Source organism: Centroberyx gerrardi, chromosome 19 (assembly GCF_048128805.1).
Source record: "Centroberyx gerrardi isolate f3 chromosome 19, fCenGer3.hap1.cur.20231027, whole genome shotgun sequence".
Taxonomy (NCBI): Eukaryota; Metazoa; Chordata; class Actinopteri; order Beryciformes; family Berycidae; genus Centroberyx; species Centroberyx gerrardi.
In genome coordinates, this window is record NC_136015.1 from 7,504,802 (window position 1) to 7,530,370 (window position 25,569).

Genomic DNA, 25,569 nt, shown 5'->3' on the forward strand with positions numbered 1-25,569 from the left:
CGCAAGTCTCTTACCTCCACAGCCTGAAAGAGGCAACAGTCTGGAGAGCAGGATGGCATTTTCACACTGAGACGCTCTCCAGTGACACAGAGAGACACAGAGAGAGAGAGAGAGAGAGAGAGAGAGAGGAAGAGAGAGAGAGAGAGGGAGGGGAGGAAGAGAGGGAGGGAAGGAAGTCGGGGAGAGGGAGGGAGGGAGGGACAGATTGGCAAGGAGAATGCGAGAGAGGTAAGAGGGAGGAAGGAAGGGGGAGAGAGAGAGAAGGAGGGGGGGGAGTGACAGAGGAAGGACAAGAGAGAGAGAGAGAGAGAGAGAGAGAGAGAGAGAGAGAGAGAGAGAGAGAGAGAGAGAGAGAGAGAGAGAGAGAGAGAGAGAGAGAGAGAGAGACAGCCTGCCCCTTCTTCTCGTGCTGGGCAGGATAAAGGCTGAGCTGCAAGGAGTGGTATGAGCCGGCGCTCCTCTCCTCCTCCTCCTCCTCCTCCTCCTCCTCCTTCTCCTCCTTCTCCTCCTCCTCCTCCTCAGTCGGTGGATTAACCCAGTGTGGGATTTTTTAAACGGTGAGCCGCTACCTGTCACGTACCCCACCCTCCTACCCTCGGGGCTGTGCTGCGTTCAAAGACCCCCCCTTCCCCCCAAAAAATAGCTAACTGATGGTGTCGCACCGAAAAGTAACAGTGTCTCTCTCTCTCTCTCTCTCTCATGTAGTGCGAACACGCCCCCAGCCACACACACACACACATAAGGATAGAGAGAACAAGCTCAGGGCACTAAAGTACTAAGCCAATCACCAAACCACTCACACACACACATACACACACACACACACACACACACACACCTTTGTTGCCACTCATTCTCATGCATCCACTCACATTGCCTTAGAGCTGCCTCACGGTTTCAGTTTCTCCCTCACACACACACACACACACAAAAACCCCACAAAGTCCACCCCCTCCCCTTCCTCTTTATCCCCCCTCTTCCTCCCCCTCCCCCTCCTCCTCCTCCTCAGCTGTATGTGAAATACTAGGCGAGAGTGTTGGGACCAGAGCAACACGTGTAACGCACCGCTGATCGCTCCCTCCGAGGTTTCAAAGTCGGGAGTCGAAAAAAGTCTTTTAAAAAAAAAAAAAAAGGAAAAAAAAAGCGGGGGTCCTTTCAAGATTCAGTCCGATGCTACGGATCATGTGTCCGGCCGCAAGGGGGGTGGGGGGCTTTACTGAGGGAGTGGGGGGAAAGGGGGGGTGGGCATTGCTCAGCGATTCTGCCCCAGCCTCAAGAGAGGTACAGAGAGAGAGAGGGGGGAGGGAGGAGAGAGAGACATAAAGAAAGAAAAGAGAGAGAGAGAGAGAGAGCTAAGAAGGAATGTCAGTAATGCAATACTGAGTCATAATCAGGCTCATGTGTGGAGCGGGCCAACCCAGCTGGCCCCTAATACACTGTGCATGAGAATTGTTAGACCTACATACACACACACACACACACACATATACGGTATATATATATACACACACACACACACACACACGCGCTCAAAAGAGGAAGAAGAAATGTAAGCTATGCTAACCAGCTCCAGTCGTCTTTTGACATTAGCGGTTGACTTTTTTTTCTTTTTTTTTTGCGGGGGGAGTCTCACCCAGCATTTTTACAGCCATCCGGGGAGGAGTATAACACTGGGGTCTTATTGTGTGTGTGTGTGTGTGTGTGTGTGTGTGTGCACAATGAAGATAATGCATGCACGTGTATGAAGCGTGCACGTGAACGAGTGGGGAAAAGAAAGGGGGGGGGCGTCAAAAGAGAGAAACACTTCTATCACTTCACTCATCACATGGACTCAGCAGGCCTTCTTCTTCTTCTCTTTCTCCCTCTACTTAATCTCCTATTTCTTCCTCTTTTCTTCTATTTATGTCACCACATGTCTGTATACTGGTTCTATCGCTTTTTTGACAACTTTTGTATCCCCTCCAAATCGTCCTGTGCCTTGCTTTGTGTCCTTTCCCTTCACCAAGTTCCATCTTTACGTAATGAAATATTACTCACCTTGCTTCCTTCCTCCTCTCTCTCTCTCTCCTTTTCCCATCCCCCACTTCCCTCTCTTTCTCCACTAGAAGAGGGTGAGGGGTGGAAATGTAGAGGGGTATTGGTTCTTTGTGCTGCTTATGGCGATCACACACACACACACACGCACACACATGCACACACACACACTTTAAGAGAGAGCATATTGGATTTAAGGGTCATGGACAGACACCTGCATGCCCATAAACAGAGACACACACAGACACACACTGACACACACAGACGCACACACACTGTATGTAGGGGGGTCAGAGGTCAAACACAGTAATCTGCGTAGGGTTAGGCCCACTTGACCAAGAGGTTTATGGGCCCCTAAACCCATCAGGCTACATACATACATACACACACACACACACACACACTCAAACATACACAAGCCAACACAAACGCAGGCGCACTCACAACTGTTTTTAAGCTAGCAGTCTATGCTTAAAGCCATACTTTTTTTATGTACTGATTATGAATTGGCCTATAACTAGTGAATTTTAGTATGTTTTCACTATTTTATAGCTTTGGTTAGCTTACCTGACGAGTGACGAAAACATAGAAATCAAAATCATCCATGTGTTCCTGGTGGATCATTCACTCTGGTGCTACATGCTAACAGTTTAGCATACACTGTGTTAAGTGATAGTAGGCGACTAGCATTATTTAAAGTCCCTGGTAGATCAAAACAGTATGTTATTTATGTGTGTATTTCACACCAATTTATATTTTATTTTGTATAACTTTTAGCAAACTCCTCCACAAAACTACCAGACTTAGCTGCGTATCATTCAAGATGACTTACCATTTAGCTTTAGAGCTGACACGAGGTCTTATTTTTTCACTTTTGAGATAATGCTAGTCGCCTACAATCACTCAACATTGTGTATGCTAAAATGTTAGCATGGAGCACCACATGGATGATTTTCATTATCATTACATTAAATTATTCTATTATCAAGGGTGTAACATTTCTAATAGAATTATTTATTTGTAATTATTACAATATCAGTCTAAAGACTTAAGTTATTACATTAACTGGCAGTTTATCACTTTGACAGTTTTTAATGCATTTTCAACCCATTTAGAGGGACATTTGGTTGCGTTTTGACCAATTATTACTTTATCCAGTAGTTATTACAATACCAGTTGTTAGACACCTCCAAATGATGGCTGGTTCCTGCTAAAGTGGCTGCTAGAGCAGACTAACTTACTAACACCCACAACTAACAGCAGCATTTGACTGCTGGTTGGTGGTAATTTCCCATCCTGCACCGCTACAGCATCAGGCTTCTTGCATGTCTGTGAGTGTCTGGTTGGGTTGCAGCAGGCCAGACAGAGATCATTAGCTCTGCAGACAGGCCAAACTCAATTTCACCCCACTGGAGCGCCACCACAAAGCCTCGCTCAGTGGCTCACCTCCTCAACCCCCCCCCACCCCCACCCCCACCCCCATGACCTAACACTGACACGGCACCATCACACACACATACATGGATACATGTGCACACAGTCAGACAGAATGCCACTGACTGATGGACAGCTACCAGTCAGTTCTAGGAATCCCTTCAAGTGTAAATATCTGCTGGAGGTTGGACTGGATTGAATGAGATGGCTGTTTACACACAAGGCTTGAATAGACTCCATATTAAGGAATCTCACCGCAGAATGTAATTTAATGATTTATATAAAAACTGAAAAAAAAACTGAAGTGGATTTGGCAGAATAGTTTATGTATTTTTTCCCTGCAAAGATCCCATCCACATATTATTACCCCTCATCTAATCTGTCTGAACAAGAAACACAAAGCTCTCCGTCCTCAAACGTAAGGCACAATGGATGTCTGATGTATAGTTCGGTCAGATAACACTGCTCATGTGTGATGAAGCACGCATAACAGAGTTGAAGAGGTCTGTGCACTCGCTCCTCTAGAAAATACTATCTTTTGTCCATTTGAAGAGCATAATTTGAATTGGCTCGATCAGTGGCGCAGCTGGCTATCATAATGCTGGCAGCTACAGGACCTGTGGCTCCCAGACTGGGAGAAAATGACCTCAAAGGAAGACTTTGATCATCACTAGCATGGATGACACATGTTAACATCAGCTGATCACAGTTCATCTCTGTTCTCCAGCTGGGGGTCACTGTTGGGACGCGCTGAAGGAGTGAGCGTAGAGGAAATAGATAGTTGAAGAGGTCAGTTTTAAAAATTCTACTATCCTTGAGACAATTCAAGCGGATGTTTCAGAAATGGCTTGATCAGTAGTGTGGCATGTCTATTAGGGCCTGACCGATTAATCGGCGAGCCGACATTATCGGCCGATATTGGCCATTCACAGATATCAGTATCGGCAAAAGTTCCACTGATGAGGCACAGATAAAATTCTTCAAAATAATAGCAGAAAAGAGTGATAAACACCTGTAGCATTTTCGGACAGCTTGGCACAATACACAATTTGTCCAGCTGATGGCGCTATTGGCACCTTTCATTCAATTGTCCCTGTCAATAAACAAATGCCCCGCCCCGCCCCGCCGCGCCGCGCCCCGCCCCGCCCCGCCCCGCCCCACCCCGCCCCGCCCCTTAATTCGTGGACGCAAGCCGAACCCGTTTCATCTGTCCTCCCACTGCAGCGCCTTGTCCAATCGCATGCATTTATGCAAATGACTTAGTGCAGCACAGCCAATCGTTCCATGTTCCTGGCAGAGACACTGCGCTGTGGCGGAGCTGTGTGAGAGGAGACAGCAGACAGACAGGGAGAGAAAGGGACGGAAGGTAGCGAGTGACGACAAAGAAACGGCTTGTTAAATAAAAGTTGATACTTAAAAGATGATACTGTTGAAAGAAGAGAGTTGCACTGACTCCATTTTGGCAAGGTTCAGAATACTGGCAGGACAAAACAGGCTCATTTCTCTCACTGAATTGGAGAAATAAAGGGAGGAAGAGGGAAAGATCAGAGGGACTTCTACTGTAGGGAGGGGGTGTTAAAGCCCCAGTATGCATTTGTATGACCCTGTAAAAATGAGGCATCTTACCATTTGTTTAAACTGATCTGTGTTTTCATCATTATTGGATCTCAGTTCTCCAGAAAATGAATGAGTGAATGCAATTATAAGGCCACAGATGTAACAAACCGTATGCAAAACAAAAAGACACAAACATCTTAGGCAAAGTATACTTATATGACACACTCGCAGAAACATGAGTATTTTATGCAAAAACTGATGCAAATGCCCCAAACAAACCACCCAACTTTATTGGATAAGTCTGAACTTAATGTTATTGAGTGTGTGGAGAGAAAAAGCATACGTGTGTGTAATTGCTTTGAGAAATGAAAAGTTAGGTCATCGCGTTAAGACGGCATGCAAAACAGATTTACTGCTCTGCACTCGAAAGACACATGCAAACCTTCATAAGACACACACACACACACACACACACACACACACACACACACACACACACACACACACACACACACACACACACTTCTCTTCCTAAGACATTTACTCAGAGACTCATGGTTCTAACTTTGTTAATATACCCAGCCGAGGGATTAATCTCTCCATGACACATATACTGATCTGGGTTGGAAACTGCAGTGGCCTAGAATTTAATTTATTCTATAGGTGATTCAACACTGTGTTAAGTACATATGCACGTCAGTATAAGCTGATCCTGTTGAACAGGTCTTTACTGCCATCTTCACACACACACACATGCACACAGCACCTGATCTGATTGCAGTAGGTCAGCAGACCATTGCGTGCAGAGGTGCATCAGCTGACCACAGAGAAAGGTGGTGGTGGTGGGGGGGGGGGGGGGGGGTCACACACACACAGAGAGTGTGTGTGACTCAAGCTTTAGAATTGAATTTAGTATTGAATCTTATGACATTGTAAATAACTGATAAATAGCCATAATGTCATATTATATTGTTGGGCTGAGTCATAAAACGAAATATTTGAATATTTGTTTGTGGGGGATCAATGTTCAACTTTTGTTAATATGCAACATGTTTTTTTTCAATACTGAGATACACCATTAAAATGACTAACTATGCTATGGCAAAGACCAGCCACTAGAAGGCATCTCTAGCATTGTTTTGTACTCATCCCCAGCTAGCTGCTTTCAGTTCAGTTTCAGTTGCCTTCAAAGCCACACAAAAGCCCAGAGTGAACAAACTTAGAGAAAGTAAAGAGCAATCTTGTTCACCGTAAGGTAAGTGGAACAAAGTCGTTGCATTGTTGTCATGACAACAATGCTAAATCATCTCAAAAAGCATCAAACTAAACCTACAAGCGAAGAAGATGTACCAAGCCAAACTAGCATGACAACATTTGTGCAAACTCCTGGGAAGTGTGACAGAAGTCGAACTGAGAGAATCTCTGCCATCACTGCCAACATTTTTGCCAAAAATATGCAACCCAGAGCAGAAAGTGACATGATTAATTTTGTCCATAATCTGCTTTAGCCTTTGTACGTTTTGGCACGCACCAAATATTCAGATAATCGTTTAGACCATGCACTGAATAGTCGACCATGAGAACATGGACTTGCAAATCCCGTCTTTATTGAAATACTCCTTTCTGTTGACCCCACTACACAGGGAGGTCAGAGGTCAGGCTCAGCTACAGAACAGCACTCCTGGAGCTGGTAGGGATTCAGCGTCTTGGTCAAGGACACTTCAGCAGGGAGGACTCTTGCCAAAATGTAGGGCTTGAACCGGGCTCCTTTGGTTGAAGGATCGTCTCTCTAACCGTTAGGCCGCCCCTGATGTTCCTAATGCAGTGTCCCTGGCCGCAAATAAAAGCAGGAATTGCGTTACAGCCAGAGTTCCAATGCCAAAGCAAACCCATCCCGCCAGTGATGACAGGCAGTGGAGAGGACACCTATCCCCGGGGGCCTGACTAAAGCCTTTTATAAGCCGTGGTATGATGACTGAATTGTATGGTGTAAGACTAGCCTTACCGCAACTTGCGTGGGAAACGGCCATTATCAGAGTTCAGTGTTAACTACAGTCAGACTACTGAATTAGCTCAGCGTCTTAGCGGCCAGCGGAACCCGGCGCAGGGTTAACTGAGGCTGCACAGATGGATATTCCCCTCATTTGCTTCTAAAATCTGATCTAGACGCAGCTTAATGTTATCTGTTCATGATAGCCTGAGGACAAATCCATTTATGTTATCTAAGGCCATGCAGACCATAAAGCTGTCATGCGCACACACACACACACGTACAAAATTTTACTGGCTCACTCTCCGTGTACGCCTGTGAATCAGAGCTATGAGAAAAGACTGTAGCTCAGTGAAGAATGTTCAGATTCCAGTCCAACAGCTGGAGAGAGAGAGAGAGAGAGAGAGAGAGAGAGAGAGAGAGAGAGAGAGAGAGAGAGAGAGAGAGAGAGCAAGAGAGAGAGAGAGACAGAGAGAGAGAGATCCTGTCTAGTCTATGATAAAGCCATGCCAACACAAATACTATGCAACTATGCGTCTCTAGACCACTGCAAGGTACGTCTGAGAGTCTTGTCTGCATTGTTGTGTAAGCCATCCTCAATGCATTTGACCAAAACCCTCCTCATGCTACATAACCCCACCAACCCGCAAACAACCGCCGCCCACACCCCACACACACACACACACACACACACACACACACACACTGAATCTTCAAACCATGCACAACCTCAACCCAGCCCAGCCATTCTTTTAGCTCATGAAAGACATTACACAACATAGCATGCCGAGGGAGGCACTGAGGTCTGGAGTTAAATGCTACGACATGGCCGGTCTAACTGCTGATGGTGCTGATCTCCGCTGATTTGACTGCTAAAGGTTTCATTTAATCAGCCGTAGACTGGCCAAGGTTCATGTTAAGCATTACAGCGTATTACAAGTGCATCTTAAGTCGACACGCATCCACAGTTGGAGGCTCGAGATGCAATCCCTCACTGAAGGAGGAGGCCAGTTAATGCTGGTGCTGGTTTGGTTTTGTTTGTGATGTAGCTACTAGCTAGATTAAAGGGTCGACATGTAGCATTTTTAAACATCAATATACAGTATCATTGTCAAACTAATTGAGATACCTTGGTATAGCTGCCATAAACAAATGGGACCATGGTGGAGACGATTGGTAGCCTCGATCTCACAGTGGATTTATTAGTGCTAGTGTTCCTCAAATCAAGACCACATTTCCCATAAACCCTGTTGCCTCCGATTACAAATTCATCACACTCTCTCTTTACTTTCTCTGCTTCTTCGGGCTTTTCTTTTTGACTTTACTGCAGAGGATAAACATGTTGGAAGTGATTTTTCCATCAGCCTTTCACCGGTTCCACCATCTGCCATCGAGGGAGAAACTCTGAAAGCTCTGTTTGTGCTGTTTAGCTCTGTTTGCGCTGGAAAAACAGCACTCTCTACCCGTTTTGTGCCGTAAAGTGATATCCCTTTGTGCCATAAAGCAATTTGGCAGATTTCCCACCAAATCTGACCTGGTGGTACAATGTAAAATGCAGTGTAGAGGCCGGTAAAGGCTGCCAATCTTCTCTGTGACGGTCTCAATTGTTTACGGTAATTATACTAACGTCTCAAAATGAATGTGGTAATGGTTTATTGATGTTAGAATGCAATTTTATTTTATTATCCAAACTGTGGTGAAGACCGCAGAAATACACTGATTACTGTTAAATAAAGCTGCTTCAAGCCTATAAAAAGCAGTAGCTGCTCATTTGCTAGTCAGACAAGCCTCCAGACTGACAGACAATAGACAGATGAACTAAAAACTGAGGACGAGATACAGATGTTCTGGAAAAGAGACATGATGCAACCTCCAGTCAACTCTCACAGACAGACTCAAACACACACACACACACACACACACACAAACAAAAAAAGATCCCTTGTGCAAATTGCAAAGTTGCTGTCTGACTCTGGACCTTGTGAGATGATGTCAAGGAAATGCATAAATGGTGGTTTGTCTAATCAGGTGTGTGTGTGTGTGTGTGTGTGTGTGTTGAGAGGGAGAGAAAGAGAGGGCATCTAAAATAACTTTTATTGTTCAGGGTGGGCATCCTGAGAACTTCTCTGACAAGGACAGAACATTCCTGGGATAGGAGGCTCTGCCGGGGGAAGGAAAGGCTAGACTATAACACGCACACACACACACACGCTGTGACGCTCAGAGCCGGCGTGGAAGCGTGTGAACGGGAAACGAGTGTCTGTCTTGCCAGAGCCAGCAGACGGATTCAAAGGGTTCAGAGAGATCCGACCTGCAGACCTTCCCAGAGCCATATTCCCAGTTCAACCACGGAAGTCTGCCCTCCACACACTCTGTCATCAGCATCCTGGAACCACCGCTCACCTCCTTCCACAACAACACATCTCCGTCGCTCTGTGTGTGTGTGTGTGTGTGTGTGTGTGTGTGTGTTCGTGAGATTGATAACCACACTTCCACAATAACACACAGATAACCCAGGGCGAGCTGTTGTGTAATGGAAGGAAAGGCTGTCCGCAGCCAAAGTCAACACATGCTGCCCTGACCAGAGCATAACAGGCCAGTCAGCTGGTTTCAACACACACACACACACACACACACACACACACACACACACTCGCGACACAGTTCAAGTAAAGGACAACCAACACAATGAGAAATCCAAAATCTATGACGCCCATATCGGTATCGACCAGTAAATGGAACTTATTTGTATCAGGTATTTTAACTGATAAAATGACAACTTCAATATATTTCAGTGTAGCCATGTGCCTTTGTTTACATGTTGCAGCATGTGCTGTCATGTACTGACTTGCCCATGTTTTGCACTTTTTAAAACAAAGTTAGAAAGCGAATAGACGATGTAAAATGTTGTAAAATGTGGTTGCAATCAGTATTGGTAGAGGAAAAAACAAATGAAGAATGGTCACAATAAATAGCTGCACACGTATTGTCTGATCAGGTGCATCTAAGTGTGTGAGTGTGTGTGCGTGTATTAGTGCAGATGAGGCGGTGCAGGTGTACTCACGTAGTTGTCGGAGGTCTGGATGGGGCTGAGGATGGGGGAGCCTGCTGGGCTGCAGAGCTCAGGGAAGGGGTTGGGGATGGCAGGCAGGGAGGACGGACGCAGCTGCTGCTCTTCCTGCAGACGCCTGCAGAGGGAGACACACACACACACACACACACACGTACAGTATGTCAATATCTCACAGCTGTACAGTTCAAGAATCCAACAGTAGTGTATATAGTTCAACACAATGTGCTGGGCATCATTTGGGTATGGAAAGGTATGGCACTTGCCATGCATTAGCCTGAGTCCAAATTTGACTGTAGCTTTTGATCATTATCATGGACAGCCAAGGTCAAGCAAAAATTGCCATAAATTTATTTGGAAGCCATATCTCTTAAAAAACAGTCACATCAGGGAAGTATTCAGTATCAATGTTCTCTCTAAGCTTATTATAATTTATTATTACACTGACCAAATAATAACTTGCTTTTGCTGCTGCAACAACCTAATATGACTAATTTCTCCACAGGGATCAATAAAGTTTCATGTTATCTAATCATAATGTCCTGTAAGTCAGGGGTCATTGCTCCACTTTGTCCCCAGATATTTAGTCCATATAAGCCGGTTTTTTGAAGTTTTGGTTGTAACTGATATTAGCTGCAGGGACTTTGCCATAACTCAGAGGTTTAGTGAATCGACGGCTGTGACAGAATCACAAGACCCGTAATAGGCGCTCACCCAAAACAGGGATAGTTACATCATATCCTGTCTGTGTGGTGTACCTGACGGCCTGGATGTGCATGGGCTGAGAGCGCCGCAGCCGCTCCCCGGAGGGTGAGGAGGGGGGCAGGGGCGGGGCGGCACGCTGGTGGGCCTGGCCGCCCCCGCGCCCGGGGTGGGCGGCGTGCACGTGGTGGTGGTGGGGAGCGTGCACGTGGCCGTTGTGCAGGAGCAGCGCCGTGTCGGCCTGCGTCGAGTACACGCTCTCCATGGAGGAGTTCATCTCGTTCACCAGCTGCTCCAGATCCACATCATCGTCTGAGAGAGAGAGAGAGAGAGAGAGAGAGAGAGATGAGAGAGAGAGAGAGAGAGAGAGAGAGAGAGAGAGAGAGAGAGAGAGAGAAGAGAGAGAGAGAGAGAGAGAGAGAGAGAGAGTTTACCAAGTTGCAAGGCTGCAGATACCCACTAGGTGTCGCCTCAGAGAACAGTAGTATGGGAAAGATTACTCTGCAAAAACAACTGATAAACAATGGCTTACATTTACAAATATAAAACCCTCTAAAACCAGCTGATGGCCATAAAACAGTGATCCTATAAAGACTGTGGCAGCGCTCTCTGTGTAGTAATTCTCTTTGCAAATCAATGAAACATAACTAATGAGATAAAACCTAATTCAATCAGTCTAGTCTCATTAAGATAATCGTAGCAGCCAAGTTTTGTGACGAATAAAACATCATTACAGCTACAGGAGATCCGGAATGATTATGCATTTGTTCGTGTTTCCCCTTGGCAGTCTTCACAGCTGATGATATGAAGGGATTAATGAAGGGACGGGGAAACTAGACCAACTAGACCTATGAAGTCTGCTAATCCTGATTTCTACATTCCTGGCCTGGCCTCAGGTTTTGTGTCTTGGTTGCGTGCGTCCATGCGCGTTTTCAAGCACTGCGATCCAATGTCCTCACAGTTAGAGAGAGATGAGGTAAACACTATGCAAGTGGATGTCAGCCCTTATTGTGGAATGGGCCCATTTTAGGGTGAAGGGTTGGGGTTATGGTCAGAATGAGGGTTGGGCTAAGGTTGGGATAAGGGCTAGGCATTTAGTAGGAATACATATAACACAGCTGAATGTCCTCACAAGTAGAGTATGTCGGCGTGTGTGTGTGTGTGTGTCCAAGGCCCTTTGGTCCTATGTGCGTCCCACCCCAACACCACACAGAATTCCTGACATTCCTGCAGGGAGAAACTACAGCGCTCGGGGAACGCTCACCAGCCTGTACATGGTACATGGTGGCCAAATGATCAGGAAAAAGTAGGGCATCAAAATACACGCACCCCCCTCCACCCCCTCTTCCACACACACACACGGACGGAACAGCCTGGGACACCATGCAGGCTATGTGGTGTTGAGGACCATGTGCATGCAATTACATACACAAATAAAGGAGAAGTCGAAAAAACACAGCACATGTATGTACACACACACACACACACACACACACAGATAATAAACTTCGGGACTACAAAGGGGCCGTACCAAACACAGCAAGGGTCGGCCCGTCTGATCTCGGATCACAAAGAGGTAAGCGTGACACACACACACACACATACACAGAAAGGACAGTCTGGGACATTGGGTCATGTGATGCCTGGGTTCATGAGTGGGACAGGGGTGGCAAACAGGCGGGAAGAACAGGGGAGCAGATGAGGACACTGAAAGAACAAAGAGAAGAAAGAAAGAGAAGGAGTAGGACCACACCGCTGTTTTTGCATGTTTTAGTATTGGAGCTGCACCGCGCCTTTGAGGAAGTCCAAATCCAAATGACTGTAGGTACGTAGGCCAAAAATACAGTAGGTCAGTGAATGTAATTACCACGCAACGATAAGGTGACTTTGACAAAAATAAACCCGGGCGGGATGTTCACCATCTCAAGCAAGTCTCTGCAAGTTGATTTGCGTACCGCACTGAAATGAATGGAAACAAATGGCTGCCTGGAAGGTAGGAAAAACACATTCAAACCTAAATGTCTACATCTTAGTGTCTGGTGGAGGTTGAGGTGGTCCAGTTTTCTCTGGAGGGAGCGCTCACTCGCTGCTGTTTAGGAGAAGATTTCCCACCAGTGTTCATACCTGACGGTCATCTCAATGATGATGATGATTTAGGCTGATAGGACGGCGGTATTTTTACATAAAAATCTTGCCTAGTGCAGCTTTAAGAGGATAATGATGGTAGCATTGGCATTCCTCTCCCTCCTCCAGTTCCTGGCTTGGCCTCCACTGAGCTGTCAGCTTCAGGCGGGGAAGCCAGAGGACATACAGCACCATGAAAATATCTTCTCTGTCCACTGCTCTACTAACAGTGTCTTTGTGTAGACACTCAGCTGCAGCAGAGGACTGCTCTGGCCAGCGTTTGACTATAAAACCTACCATACAACCATAGCCAGCTCAGTTCATTCCTGTAAGATCCCAGAATACACAGAATGAGCCCAGTCCCTCCCTGGCCACAACAACCTTTAATCATCAACGGTAGCCCAGAGGTTACAGAAGAGGGCCGGAGGTTCAGGCTCCCAAGGGCAAAGTGCAACACATACAAATGATTCCATATGCAATAAATATGCGTAATTTTTACTTGGTATAAAAATTTGCACTTTTGCACAAATATCCCTTTACTCTCATTTTGCACATCCACTGTATCAGCCACCATTTATCCTTTTTAATTGGATTGAGATTGATTTTTTTGCGTTTGAGTTGTATCTGCGTTGTCAGTGTGTTTTTAATGTGCCACGCTCCAAGCAGATTTTCTCTCGTGGACAATAAAGTGAAGTGAAGGTTTGTGACTGGAGGGTTGCTGGTTTCAATCCCTAGACCGGCTGGGTAAACGTGGTTGGGGAAAGTGAATGAGTAATGCTCTCTTCTCCCTCAACAACAATTATTGAGGTGCAAAGCACTCAGCTCCCCAACAAGACACTTAACCCCCCAGCTGTCAGCGACCAGCAGTGGAAGACTGTGGTTTTACTGGGCAGCTCCCAGATGTGAGTGTGTGTAACTGTATGAACATGAAGCACGGCGATGCTGGAGAAGAGCATGCATGCCTAGTCCTAAAGGTTAATGGTTTTGTTTTTTTATCTGGTAAGTGTATTGGTTGACTTCTACATGCAGCAAACATGGTGGTAAGTATCAACACATGTCATCAGGTCGTCAAAAAGACAGGGCTAGGGTAAGGGAAGGGCAGGTAACCTGAGCCAGGCAGGGTCTAAATATACAGAGTGTCTGTCAGTGAGGTTGATGTGATGTTTCTCTGTAGTGCAGAGTCAGAATGAAACACTAGCTGGATGACTTTGACTCTGACTGACGCTTTTTCACCGGAGTCATCAGCAGGTTTATTATACATATCATCAGGGAAGCTTCCGCTGGTCGTAGATGGGGGGGCGGCGATACCGGAACCTATTATAGCCACCCATAATATAATGGAGACATTCTACATACTACTAAGGAAGACATGTACTGTATGTCTTGTTCAATAATACTTTACTCTTTTATACAAGAGCGCTGTCAAACTTCATCGCAGCTCAGTAAAAATAATTTTCTATAAATCATGTCCTGTATTGAACAGTATCTAATTAATAAAAGGAAGAAAAAGTTGTATTATTGTGAAAATTGACTCTATGAATCTTCACATCATGGCTGCGATTTTTCACACAACTCCCATAATCCTCTTCTTGTATGCAAATTAAATTCACTCGCTGTTGCACGATAGGAGAACGTACTTCTGGGTTCTTCATCTTTTAGTTTACATGAACTGCTGCCATACGGTGACGTATGGTGATATGTAGAGCTGCACCTCTTTATGATGGCAAGACACATTTTTTTACAATAAACATTCCCTACATATCCCAGAATGCCTTTCGACAACGAATTTAGGGTGGATTTGTCCTTTAACCAGCGAGTCCATTAGCCTAACTTTACTGTATTCTCCATAGAAGAGATGAAGGCAGCTGATTAAATAGGGAGCCAGAGAGCTGAGATCACACTCAAATAAACTGAATCAGGTCTATAGAAAGCTGTGGGACTGTATAAAACTCTAGTTAGTCCTGCATCCTCTGAGGTGTTACTGCCTATATTAGCGTATTGAACCTGCACACTGACTCCACCCCATCCCCAGACACCTGCCTACTTACCATAAACCCCCCATCCCCCGGCACTGGCTGACCTACAGGCCCACTCACCCCATTCAGGTGAAGCCATATTTACAATACTCCCACACGAGCGTGACACCAGGCAAAGCAGACCGAGCCCCACCCCACCCCCACCCCCACCCCCTCCCCCCCTCCACCCGAGGAAGAAAAAGGAGGTCGGGAGGATTTACAACCTCTCCCTCTCCGAGCGGCCCGCTTTCCAAAAAGGATTCCCAAGGTGCCACCGATGGCCGAGGGGGTTTTCTGGGAATACATTGACCGCGGGCTGAAGGGGAGGGTAGAAAAGCGCTGAGTAGTGCAAAAAACCCCACTAAAGCACTTGTCTATAACCTCTCCATCTGGCGAGCAGAGCCCACAGAGATGGAGGGTGATGATGTGGGAGATGGGGGGGGGGGGGGGGGGGGGGGGAGGAGATGAAGGGATTTCTGATTTCTAGGAAGAGAGGAAGAGCATTAAGTGTGCCAGTAAGTCGTTTTTTGCTATACGCCAAGACCCCGCGGAGCAAGGTATGGGGGATTTGGAAAAAGGCGTGCGAGTGTGAATATCTCACTAGAAATCTCATATCGTCCGCAGCTTACAGTGTATGAAGGGGATGGGGACTGATGGCCATGTTTCAAGGCAGTAAATTCCTGTCTATTTAGATCTGGCAGGAGAGGAGAGGAGAGGAGAGGGGACGGGACGGGACGGGACGGGACGGGACGGGACGGGACGGGACGGGACGGGACGGGACGGGACGGGACGGGACGGGACGGGAGAGTTACCGTGGTGATGTGCAGAGTTTCGATTGGCCGAGCGCTGAAAGCCTGGAACAATCAGCTCCTCAGGCCTGTGAGAGGAACTCCGGTCCACTGTTTCCTGTCAGAAAAACAAACAAACAAACAAACAAACAAACATAAAAAGATTTTAAAAAGCCATTCTTTATGAGGTCATGTTCGGACTTAACATATGAGATATTTTACTGAGGAGAACGTTTAGGGGGTCAAACGGCACGTAGGCTTTGTCTCTGCTCTCAAGGAACATCAAGCCTGAAGTGCAAACACCACTGACACTTTGACCCTGTAACACCATGACTTTGTGACCCCCTGACCTTTCACACACACACACACACACACACACACACACACACACACACACACACACACACACACACTCCCCGCTTCAAACTCTCCAACGCGGGACAGATCTTCATTTGCGTGTAAAAAAAACAGATCAATCATTTTTACTGCAAAAACACACAAGCTCAGGCACAGGCACACATATGCACTATCTCACACGCCTAGAAACACACGCATGCACACACACACACACACTCAGCCAAGTTCCTCACACATTGTCTAATTTGAAGCAGCCTCGGGGCAAGAGCGCTGCAGAGGAGAAAGAGGGAGGGAAAAAAAGCCAAACAAATTTTCAATCTCCACTTTTCCAGGAAAAAGAAGAACGCGGAAGCATCGCTTCCAGGAACTGCTCGCGGCCAGAGGTCCCATCGTGCATGCATGCACATACACACAGACTCACAGCTCCCCCCGGTGCTCCGAAAACATCCATAAATGCCCAGAGTAAGATTTATAGCTCCGAGAAGAAGCAGCCAAAGGCTTTCCAAGGAAGGCAACTTGGCTGCAGGGCCTGTGGGCTGACAGAGAAGTCTGCAGTCTGCAGGCCTCAGCTGGAGCTGAATAGCAGCACGCAGAGTTTCAACCACTTACCTACTAAACTCCCTGTGATATACTGTATGTCTTACTCATCATATATGAGAAACATAGGAGCCAACGCGCACATCACAGCGGGCAGTACTCTCCCTTCCACGTCCGTAGGAAAAAAGACGATTCCTGCACACACACGCAGGATAATGTCTCCATTTATTTATTTTTTTGTCAACGTTACAGTTATAAGACCTTTCTCCAGACACTGACAAAAGATTAATGAATGCAGAGGTGATCCTGTGTCTGCAGAAATTGACTTTTTTTCTTTGTCGTATTTGGACAGCGCAGCTCTGTCTGTCTATCATCTATCTTCTTTCAGAGCTATCATTACTTTGCCATATAGTCTGTGGCTTGGGATAAAGTCTTTTCCTGAACATACTACTGTGTACACTGTGTATGCAGTTGCTGGCAGGACAGTGTCCTATTTCTAGTAATGGATATCAGTGGCTGTAGCGCTAATGTATAGCTGGCATTAAACCCAGGGAAAATCCCCTTCTCCTATCAATGGCACGCCTGCGTTAACATTAGCAGCAGTAAAAAGAGTCAAATTTTACGGTCATCTTCCCCATAATAACCTCACTGTAAACTTCCCATAATAATCTCACAGCACCTACTCCCGCTTTCTCTCGGAGCCTAAGTTTAGCCCGCAGCAACTCAATCTAGGCATTTCAGCACACTTTCTCTCAGAGCGTCAAAGGCTTCGCTTCCTCGAAAGCACAAGCACGAGACTGAGCGTGCCCGTCGCCACGGCAACCACTGCTTACAGCTGCTGACCTCTGACCTCAGAGAACATAAACAACGCAGGAACAGTAGTCCACGTTCAGGGAGGGAACAGGACGTGCTCAGGGCGGCTGTTACCGCGTTTGCTGACTGATTCGTTAAATATTTCAGTCATTTCCACTCTTCGGACCGCTTAAAGTCAGGAGCTTCTAGTCTCTGGACTGTGGTTTAGTGCTGTGCGACACACACACACACACACACGCATACAGAGGGAGCGAGAGAGAGAAAGAAAGGGAGAGTTGCTGGCGGCCTCCTCTGAGACATCTCTGGCAAAGATCCAAGTTCTCGCTTAGACACACACACACACACACACACACACACACACTTCTCCTGTTCTGAGACAGCCCTGGAACGCTGCCCAGATTCCCAAACATGCTCAGCGTTATGTATGGCGTTATGTAAGTATGCAGAAAAGAGGGCTCATTTGCTCCTTATCTATACACACTGAACCTACAGCCACTGCCCAGAGAGAGACTCTATGGGGTGTGTGTGTATGTGTGTGCGCCGCGCCGTGCTGTGTCATGTCAACTAGCCAGCTTTATATAACAAACACACACACACACACACACACATACTGCAATGCTGCAACCCACTTCTCTCCCTCTAACTATCAAACTCCGACTTTTTTTTCTCAACTGGGAGCAGGGTGGAGGAATGTCATTTTCTATGGGGATTCAATTCACTATTCACTGCAGTGTTACTGGTGCAAAACCCCTTCCAGGAACCTAACGTGAACCAATCCAACTTAATGTCAGCTCAACGGGGGCTCAGCAGTCCCAGGGTTCGGGTTAGCAGGCGTTGCATTCTCGTACCTCCGCTAAGAGGAGTAAGGCAGCTGAGTCGAAGTCACTCACCGCCCTGCCAGCCCCTGGAGGACGTCACAGGGACAATCCCACGCTTTCAGGGCCCGTCGCACAACAAAGCCCGGAGCTTATTGTTGTCGTTTGTTTTGCGCTCTATTTATAGACCTCCGCGACGCTCTTCGGCCAAATTCTTCAGGTTACCGGTGGGTCGGAGCGGAGAAAATGCGCGCGGAGAAAACCAAGAACTCATTCTGCAGGAGTTGGACAGTGGAAGTGGGTCTGCTTTGTGGCGGAGGCGCCATATTTCACCTAGCTAGTCCAGGAGTCAGTCACTGTGAAGCAAGTGGACTCACAGAGTTAACACACACACACGCAGGTTTGTATTACTATACTTGTGAGGACTTCCCATTGACTACATTCATTCCCTAACCCATTACCCTCTCAGCTACATGCCTAACCTTAACTATAGATAATCCTAACTCTAATCTTAACCCTAAAACCAAGTGCTAGCCCTAAATTAGCCCCTTGAAAAAAATGTTCTCACTTTGGAGGATTTTCATAACCTTCCTATCCTTGTGAGGACATTTGGTCCTCAAAAGTCTCTATCTCCATTGTAGGAGTGTGTAGCCTATTTGTGTACACTCATACACACACACCAAGCAGCAGTTACTCATTACTCAAAAAAGTGCTATATTACTTGTTACAAGTAATATCATTACTTTACTCATTACTCCTTGGCAGCAGTAACTCGCTAACCTACTCGTCCATTACACCCCCAAAATTAGCAAATTAGCGATAGCATCATCTCTTCCTTTAAAGTCGTGTGCTTTTCTGCGTGAATGATCAAGGAAACCAAACAGAATTGTTGTCCAATATTCATGTCATCCTTTTACTCGATAAAATCAAAATAATGGGAATACTTTCACCCAGAGAAAGCCAACTTTTCGGCCATTTCTCATCTAAGCTAGCTCAGTGTGCGCGTTCGGCTAATTCTGAGGAACATGAATCGGGGGATGGGGGTGGAATATAGTTTTTGTATAATTCAGTTTCAGTCTGACATCTTCAGTGTGAGGGGGTGATAACAAAAGTAACAAGTTCTGAAGTAATATGCCACACCCCACCACTGACAAGCACACACACACACACACACACACACACACACATAACACATAAAGGTATTTACCTGGTAGTTGGGGTGACGTAGGAAGTAGTCAGGGCATCCCGCTAAGGCCATGGTGTTCTTTCACTGTTCCCTCTGTAGGGAATCACATCCACTGGTCTCACCACAGCCCTGCACAGGGAGGAGACAACGCACAAAATACACTGAGCGAAGAAGAAGAGGAAAGAAAACAGACAATAGACAAAAACAAACGAAGACGAAATAAAGGCAAGTCACAAAATCGACCGAACGAAGAAGAAGAAAAAAGACAATTCACAAAATACACTGAACAAAGAGGGAAAAAAAGAGGAGGGAAAGTAAACAATTCACGGAAAAGACTGAAGAGTCCAGGTGAGGGTTCTATTCAGTGCAAAATACCATGCAGCAACTCTGTGGAACCGGTATCTATTTGACATAGAATCCCTACCTAAACCTCTCTCTCTGAACGTGAATGTGCGCGCACGGATGAACACGTGCACACACCGAATCCAATGTAAACACAGCCATTGTATAAGACACACACACACACACACACACACACACACACACACACACACACACACACAAGTCAGTTCCCAAACAAAACCCCGGGCTTAAAACTAAATAAGAAACCCTCTCTTAAGCTAGTAACACATGACCACTCACCACCTGCAGACAAATGGGGGGCAGGGGGAGGGAGGAGAGAGAGAGAGAGAGAGAGAGAGAGAGAGAGAGAGAGAGAGAGAGAGAGAGAGAGAGAGAGAGAGAGAGAGAGAGAGAGAGACTCAACATGAGTGCACCCTCTCTGAAGGAACTTGAAATAGGAGTCGGCTATTTCCATTGCATTGTGCAGCATTATCTACTTTGAGTGAGCCGGGGGAAGGTCTGCGCGCGCGCGTGTGTGTGTGTGCGTGTGTGTGTGTGTGTGTGTATTTGGAAAGGCTCAGACACTTTCTTGTATTTTGTATTCAGTCCTGGAACCTGAGAAGATACACACACACTGCAAATAAATATCCATCTTGATCAGTCATTTGGTGTAGTATCGAGTCTTAAAAACGTATTTTCCTTAAAACACATGAAAAAATACTGTTGTTTCTAATGCTAATCAACTTATTTCGCACAATGTTCTCGAATCAAGTGACATTTTCTTGATACTAGCGGGGTGAACTGCCTTATTCTGCTTTGTTTCAAGAGCACAAACCTCTGCCAACACTGGACAATTCTCTAGCTTACAAGGATTTAGAATCAAGTCTCTATCTCCATTAGTTTCATAGTTAGGGCTAAAAAAAACCCCCGTCTAAATCGTCTAATGGTGGAAATCCCAGATCTGGATCACCACCAAAATCTAATCAATTGTCCCTTGGCCAAGGCCTATCCATCCACCAGATTTCATGGAAATTCATTCATATGTTTTTGAGATATCCTGCTGACAGACAAACTAACTAACTAACGGGCAAAAACAAAACCTTCTTTTCTTACTTCATTTAAGAAAAATAAGATTTTAAGAATGGACTAAACTGGATTTGTTATGAATATTTTTGCAGTGGACATATACATATTTCAGGGAGAGACAGTGCTGCAGCTGATACTGCTTCCAACAAAGGCAACAAACACTGAATCTGAACTTCAGCTACTTAGCTGAGCAACACAAATCAACACCAAACACACTATCGCAATGACAAAAGACTTACTTTAGACATCACTGATCTGGTTTTAACTGGTTTTAACAGGTACACACACACACACACACACACACACACACACACACACACACACTGCCCATTCTGAACTGTGTGTACCTCCTGTGTCTCTCTCTCACTAAATAGCCCCTCTCACTCTTCAACTCTGCTGGTTCCTCTACACTTTCTCTCTCAGCATGTCTCCATTGTACAGGTCATTATATAACAGATATCAGATGGTTCAAACAATATCTCTCCTCCTCCTCCTCCTCTATTCTCCCTCTCCCCTCATTCTCCCTCTCCCTCTCTTTTCACCCCTCTAATTACCATTTCCACTGGGGCTCTGCTATCTTTAGGTCGCTCTGCTGACTGAGAATCTGTGTGCAAGTGTGTGTGTGTGTGTGCAGTTGCGCACATATGAAAAGACTGCCTAGCCGCTGCTGATAATTGCACTTTTTTTTTCTTTTTTTCTTTTTTTTTTTTTACTGCAACGGGTTTTGTATTTTGCATGTTCTTGCATAGGCTTATGTGTGTGTTCGCACTAATCAAACTGCTAGCCAAAAGGGCAAGTGGGGCTGATTGTATGTGCGGCTAATAAGCCTGAAAGCAAAGCCATGCTCCAAGTGCTTGACATTTGCTGACATTTGTGTTTCCGCCTGCAGAGAAAGAGAGTAATTCAGCTTTACTGGTCATACAGGGAGATCTAGAGAATTAAATGGGGCAGGGAGCAACTTAATAATGTCACAAGAGTGTGTGTTTGCGTGCATGTAAGTGTGTGTGTGTGTGTGTGTGTGTGTGTGTGTGTGTGTGTGGATATAAAACACCCATTCCTGCACCTTTCCAAGTACAAATTGACTGAAATCCAACCATTAAGTGGAGCAGTCCTGATCGTAGCAGCACGGCTGTCTTCTGACTAGTTCAAGTGCTTGGTGGCATGCTTGTATTTTCTCATTAAAAAGGAGGAGAAAAGAAAGCACTACACCCTCACCGATAACAAACACTGATGGCATATTATCCTCCTTCACCTGATCCATATACACAGCAGCATAACTCTCCATTCTCGCACACCTAAACAGACCTGTAGCCTCCTTTATAGACAGCGGGAAGGAAGGAAGTTTAGCAGGGTGCAGAGATTAGCCTACATTATGTAACAGCTAATGGAGCTTTATGACAGACAATCAACACACACACACACACACACACACACACACACACACAGTAGAGGCCGGCTCTGCCTGATGCAACCATCCCTGCATGTGCTGTGTGTTCAGATATCTTCCTGGCAAAGTTGCAAATGACTACAGGAGACTGAAGTACAGTTACAGTAAAGGGATAGAGCTGGTAATACAGAGGCAGCTGTGTGTGCAAGTGTCCCTCCAGTCATTGCAGCAAGGTTTTTGACACTGATGGAGCCTCTCAGTATAGAACAGGCTGGCTGGTGTGGTGAGGAGTTACCATGTTGTTGGATATGGAGTCTACCCCCTCTGGTTTAATCTCAGGGTAGGATTGCAGTGATGAAATGGTAAAAAAATAAATAAATAAATAAATTTTAAAAAATTAATTATGAGCTCCAGCTGGTTATAATCATAAGCCAAACAACCACCATTTCAACCACAAATCATGTTTTTTTTTTTGGCAGAAAAGCATTCATTTAGGCTCTTTACCCCTTAAAACACACTATCTTCATACAACCAATCAGTGTGAACTACTTCCTCAGATGTACGCTATGAATTTATACCACAAATTTGTATGTCAGAGCTAAACACGTGGGTCAACTCTTAATTAAGCCATTAAAAAGGTGGGTGACGTGAGTTTAGTTGCTTTTATTCCCTCCATTGCATCCCTAGGTATGACAAAGAATCTTCTCTAGAGTAACCGCGCGTGCTCCTGGGCTACTGTAGGACTTTTCCCACCAAATCAACAAAGTGTCTGTAATAATTAAAGGGCAGGACGCACCTCAGGATCGGGTCCAGGACGCGCGACGGAGCGGCACCGGTGCGCTTCGACTGTCCTCGTCTGGATCTCTGCAGAAACTGGCTCCCAAAAAACTCTCGCTGTTGTCCTCACCTTGTCGCCCCGAAGCGCTATCCGCACGCGCGCGCACACACACTCACACGCACGCACGCACACACACATACAAAACACGCGCACATACACTGATCTCACACTGCACTTTTCGACCAGCTGACTCCTCTCCCTCTCTCTCGCCACACACACACACACACACACACACACACACACACACACACATACACACACACTCTCGGCGGAGGGAAGGAAACCTCCCCTCCGCCCCGCCCCGTTCACAGCACCGCGCACTGCAAAAAATAATCCATTTTAACAAGTGTTAAGTCTTTTCTTTATATCTTTTAAGTGAAAAATAACAATCTGTGGTGACATGATTTCATTTGTTTCAAATGCAAATCAATGTGTTACAATCATTTTCTGGAATCAAATCGTCTTTCGTTGTTTTCTTGATACTAGTGGTGTGATCTGCCTTATTCTGCCTTTTCAAGGTATTGACACTAATGGAAAATTCCTGTAACAAATGCAACTACATTGGAAACGAGTGGAATTATCTCACCCCACTGGCAGAATTTTTCACTTAGTTTCAAGAAAGCTAAGATTTTACTTTAAGACTAGACCCTACTAGTTGATTTGTGTAAGTGGACATTTTTTGCAGTGTGTTAAAGTTGTGAGACCTGACTTTAATCCTTCAAGTGGAGGGAGGCCCCCGCAGTGTCTAAGCATCCATTTGTTGTCGCCTAAGAAACACTAAATTATCATTTTGCTGTCTGGCGGTTCACATGTGACCTGTGCCGGTATATGTAGAGTGCAGCTTAGAGTCCCTTAGGTCAAAAAACTGCAATAATCCTATTACACGTTTTACAAGGAGACTATGTAAAATACTGTATGTCAGCAAAGCTTTAAGTCCCTACAGGAATATTATAGTGATACCACAGGAGATATAAAATACCATAAAATACCATAAGATCACCATAAACTCACTATTGAGTGCAATAAACAGACCGTAAGTCCCCATAGGAGTATCATAAGAATATTATAGTGATATTATAGGAGATTTTAAAAAACACCATTAAGTATGATAAGGTCACTATAAACTCACTATTGAGTACCACATACACACTATAAGTCACTATAGGAAGATTATTTTGATAGGAGATTAAAAAAAAAGAGGCTACTATAAACTCACTTTTGAGTTTCTCTTCTATTCTATTCTAGGAATATAGAGTATATTCTCGAGTATAATATAATATTCTGGGAATACTGTAGTGAATGTTATTGGGGTATTTATGCTCAGAGCAGAGCCTAATAGGTTTAATGGAAGATTTTCTGCTGCCTCATTTTTTATAATTTTTTATTTGCATTTTGCTTTCTTTGCTTCCCATTCTTTATACAGCAAATCTAGCCACACATTGGAGCTTTATTCCACTCTGGTGTGCAGGCAGCTTCATCATTTGTTGACGTCTATACAGTTTGAAGGTTATCAGAATTTGGCCTAATTGGTGGGATGTGTATTCCGTCTGTTGGTGAGTGGTATGCCATGCACTCTCTGGCTCTGATGCAGTCTGACTTATTTTACAGCCCATAAATTGTTAGTACATAACTGTTGTTAGATAATCCTTGACACCTCCTCCCCTTTCACCCATCCATCAGCCAACAGCCATTCACAAACTCAGGTTTCACCCACTCACAGGTTAACGAAACCCTCCGCCCTATCTGCTTTCAGACCTACGTGGAAACATGTTCAGTTTGACAGGAGACGAGGAGGAGCGTCACCACACACACACACACATTTTAGGGATTCAAATATTTCAAGGTTCGACAGTTATGGACACCTAGGGGTACAGGTGGCACCTCCCCCGCCTCACAGCCGGGCTACCAGCGGCGGCCCAGATGGAGCGGTATCCTGCCAGCTGCTTAGCTCTTGCTCCTGGCAGACCTGCAATCCTCCAGCCTCTGACAGCCAGCTCATGTGCATGTCCAAGGCTGCCAAAGATCAAAACCATGAGCCGACACCAAAACCCAAATCCACATGCATGAAGCTAATGGGTGGTACTTGAACACATTTTTCCAGAAAAGGCCTGATCCGTATGTAGGTCAAAGGTGCAGGCTATTTCCAGAATGAGGGCTTCTCTTGGGCCTTTGTTTACAAAAACAACATCAGGGGTGTCGGGTACATTGGAAAAAACAACATATGTAATATCAAGAACCTCTCTGACAGTTATGGGAGCAGCCAGGCAGAGATTTTGTATCCTTCAAAAATGGATTGAGCCAATGTGTGCACTATAGGTTGACAGATGACAGAGAAAACACCATCTTTTTTATGCAGCGTTGTGCATATTTTTCCATTTGAAACCATTTGAACATCAGTCATCAGACAGACCACAAGCTCAGTGTTTTTGCCATAGTGCGAAGGTCGTTCAGATCTGACCAATCTGAGCAGACACCAAAGTCTGCGCCGCGTGTA

The 25,569-nt window shown here is 45.5% G+C and overlaps 1 protein-coding gene across 3 annotated transcripts in view; it reads right to left on the bottom strand.

Annotated features, from left to right (window-relative positions):
* Positions 1-19,494, bottom strand: part of LOC139923992 (growth factor receptor-bound protein 10-like) — a 32,122-nt gene extending 12,628 nt beyond the window's left edge. Inside the window, exons 1-5 of one of the 3 annotated variants that reach the window (XM_078290369.1) lie at positions 19,444-19,494; positions 15,739-15,832; positions 10,844-11,099; positions 10,076-10,203; positions 674-678 (exon numbers count right to left, since the gene is read on the bottom strand). In XM_078290369.1, the coding sequence (XP_078146495.1) occupies positions 674-678; positions 10,076-10,203; positions 10,844-11,099; positions 15,739-15,832; positions 19,444-19,494 (534 nt within the window). Of the gene's footprint in view, positions 1-673; positions 679-10,075; positions 10,204-10,843; positions 11,100-12,899; positions 12,912-15,738; positions 15,833-19,443 lie in introns of all 3 variants that reach the window. The other 2 variants (XM_078290370.1, XM_071914910.2) reach the window with 2 other exon arrangements.
* Between the last annotated feature and the right edge of the window lie 6,075 nt (positions 19,495-25,569).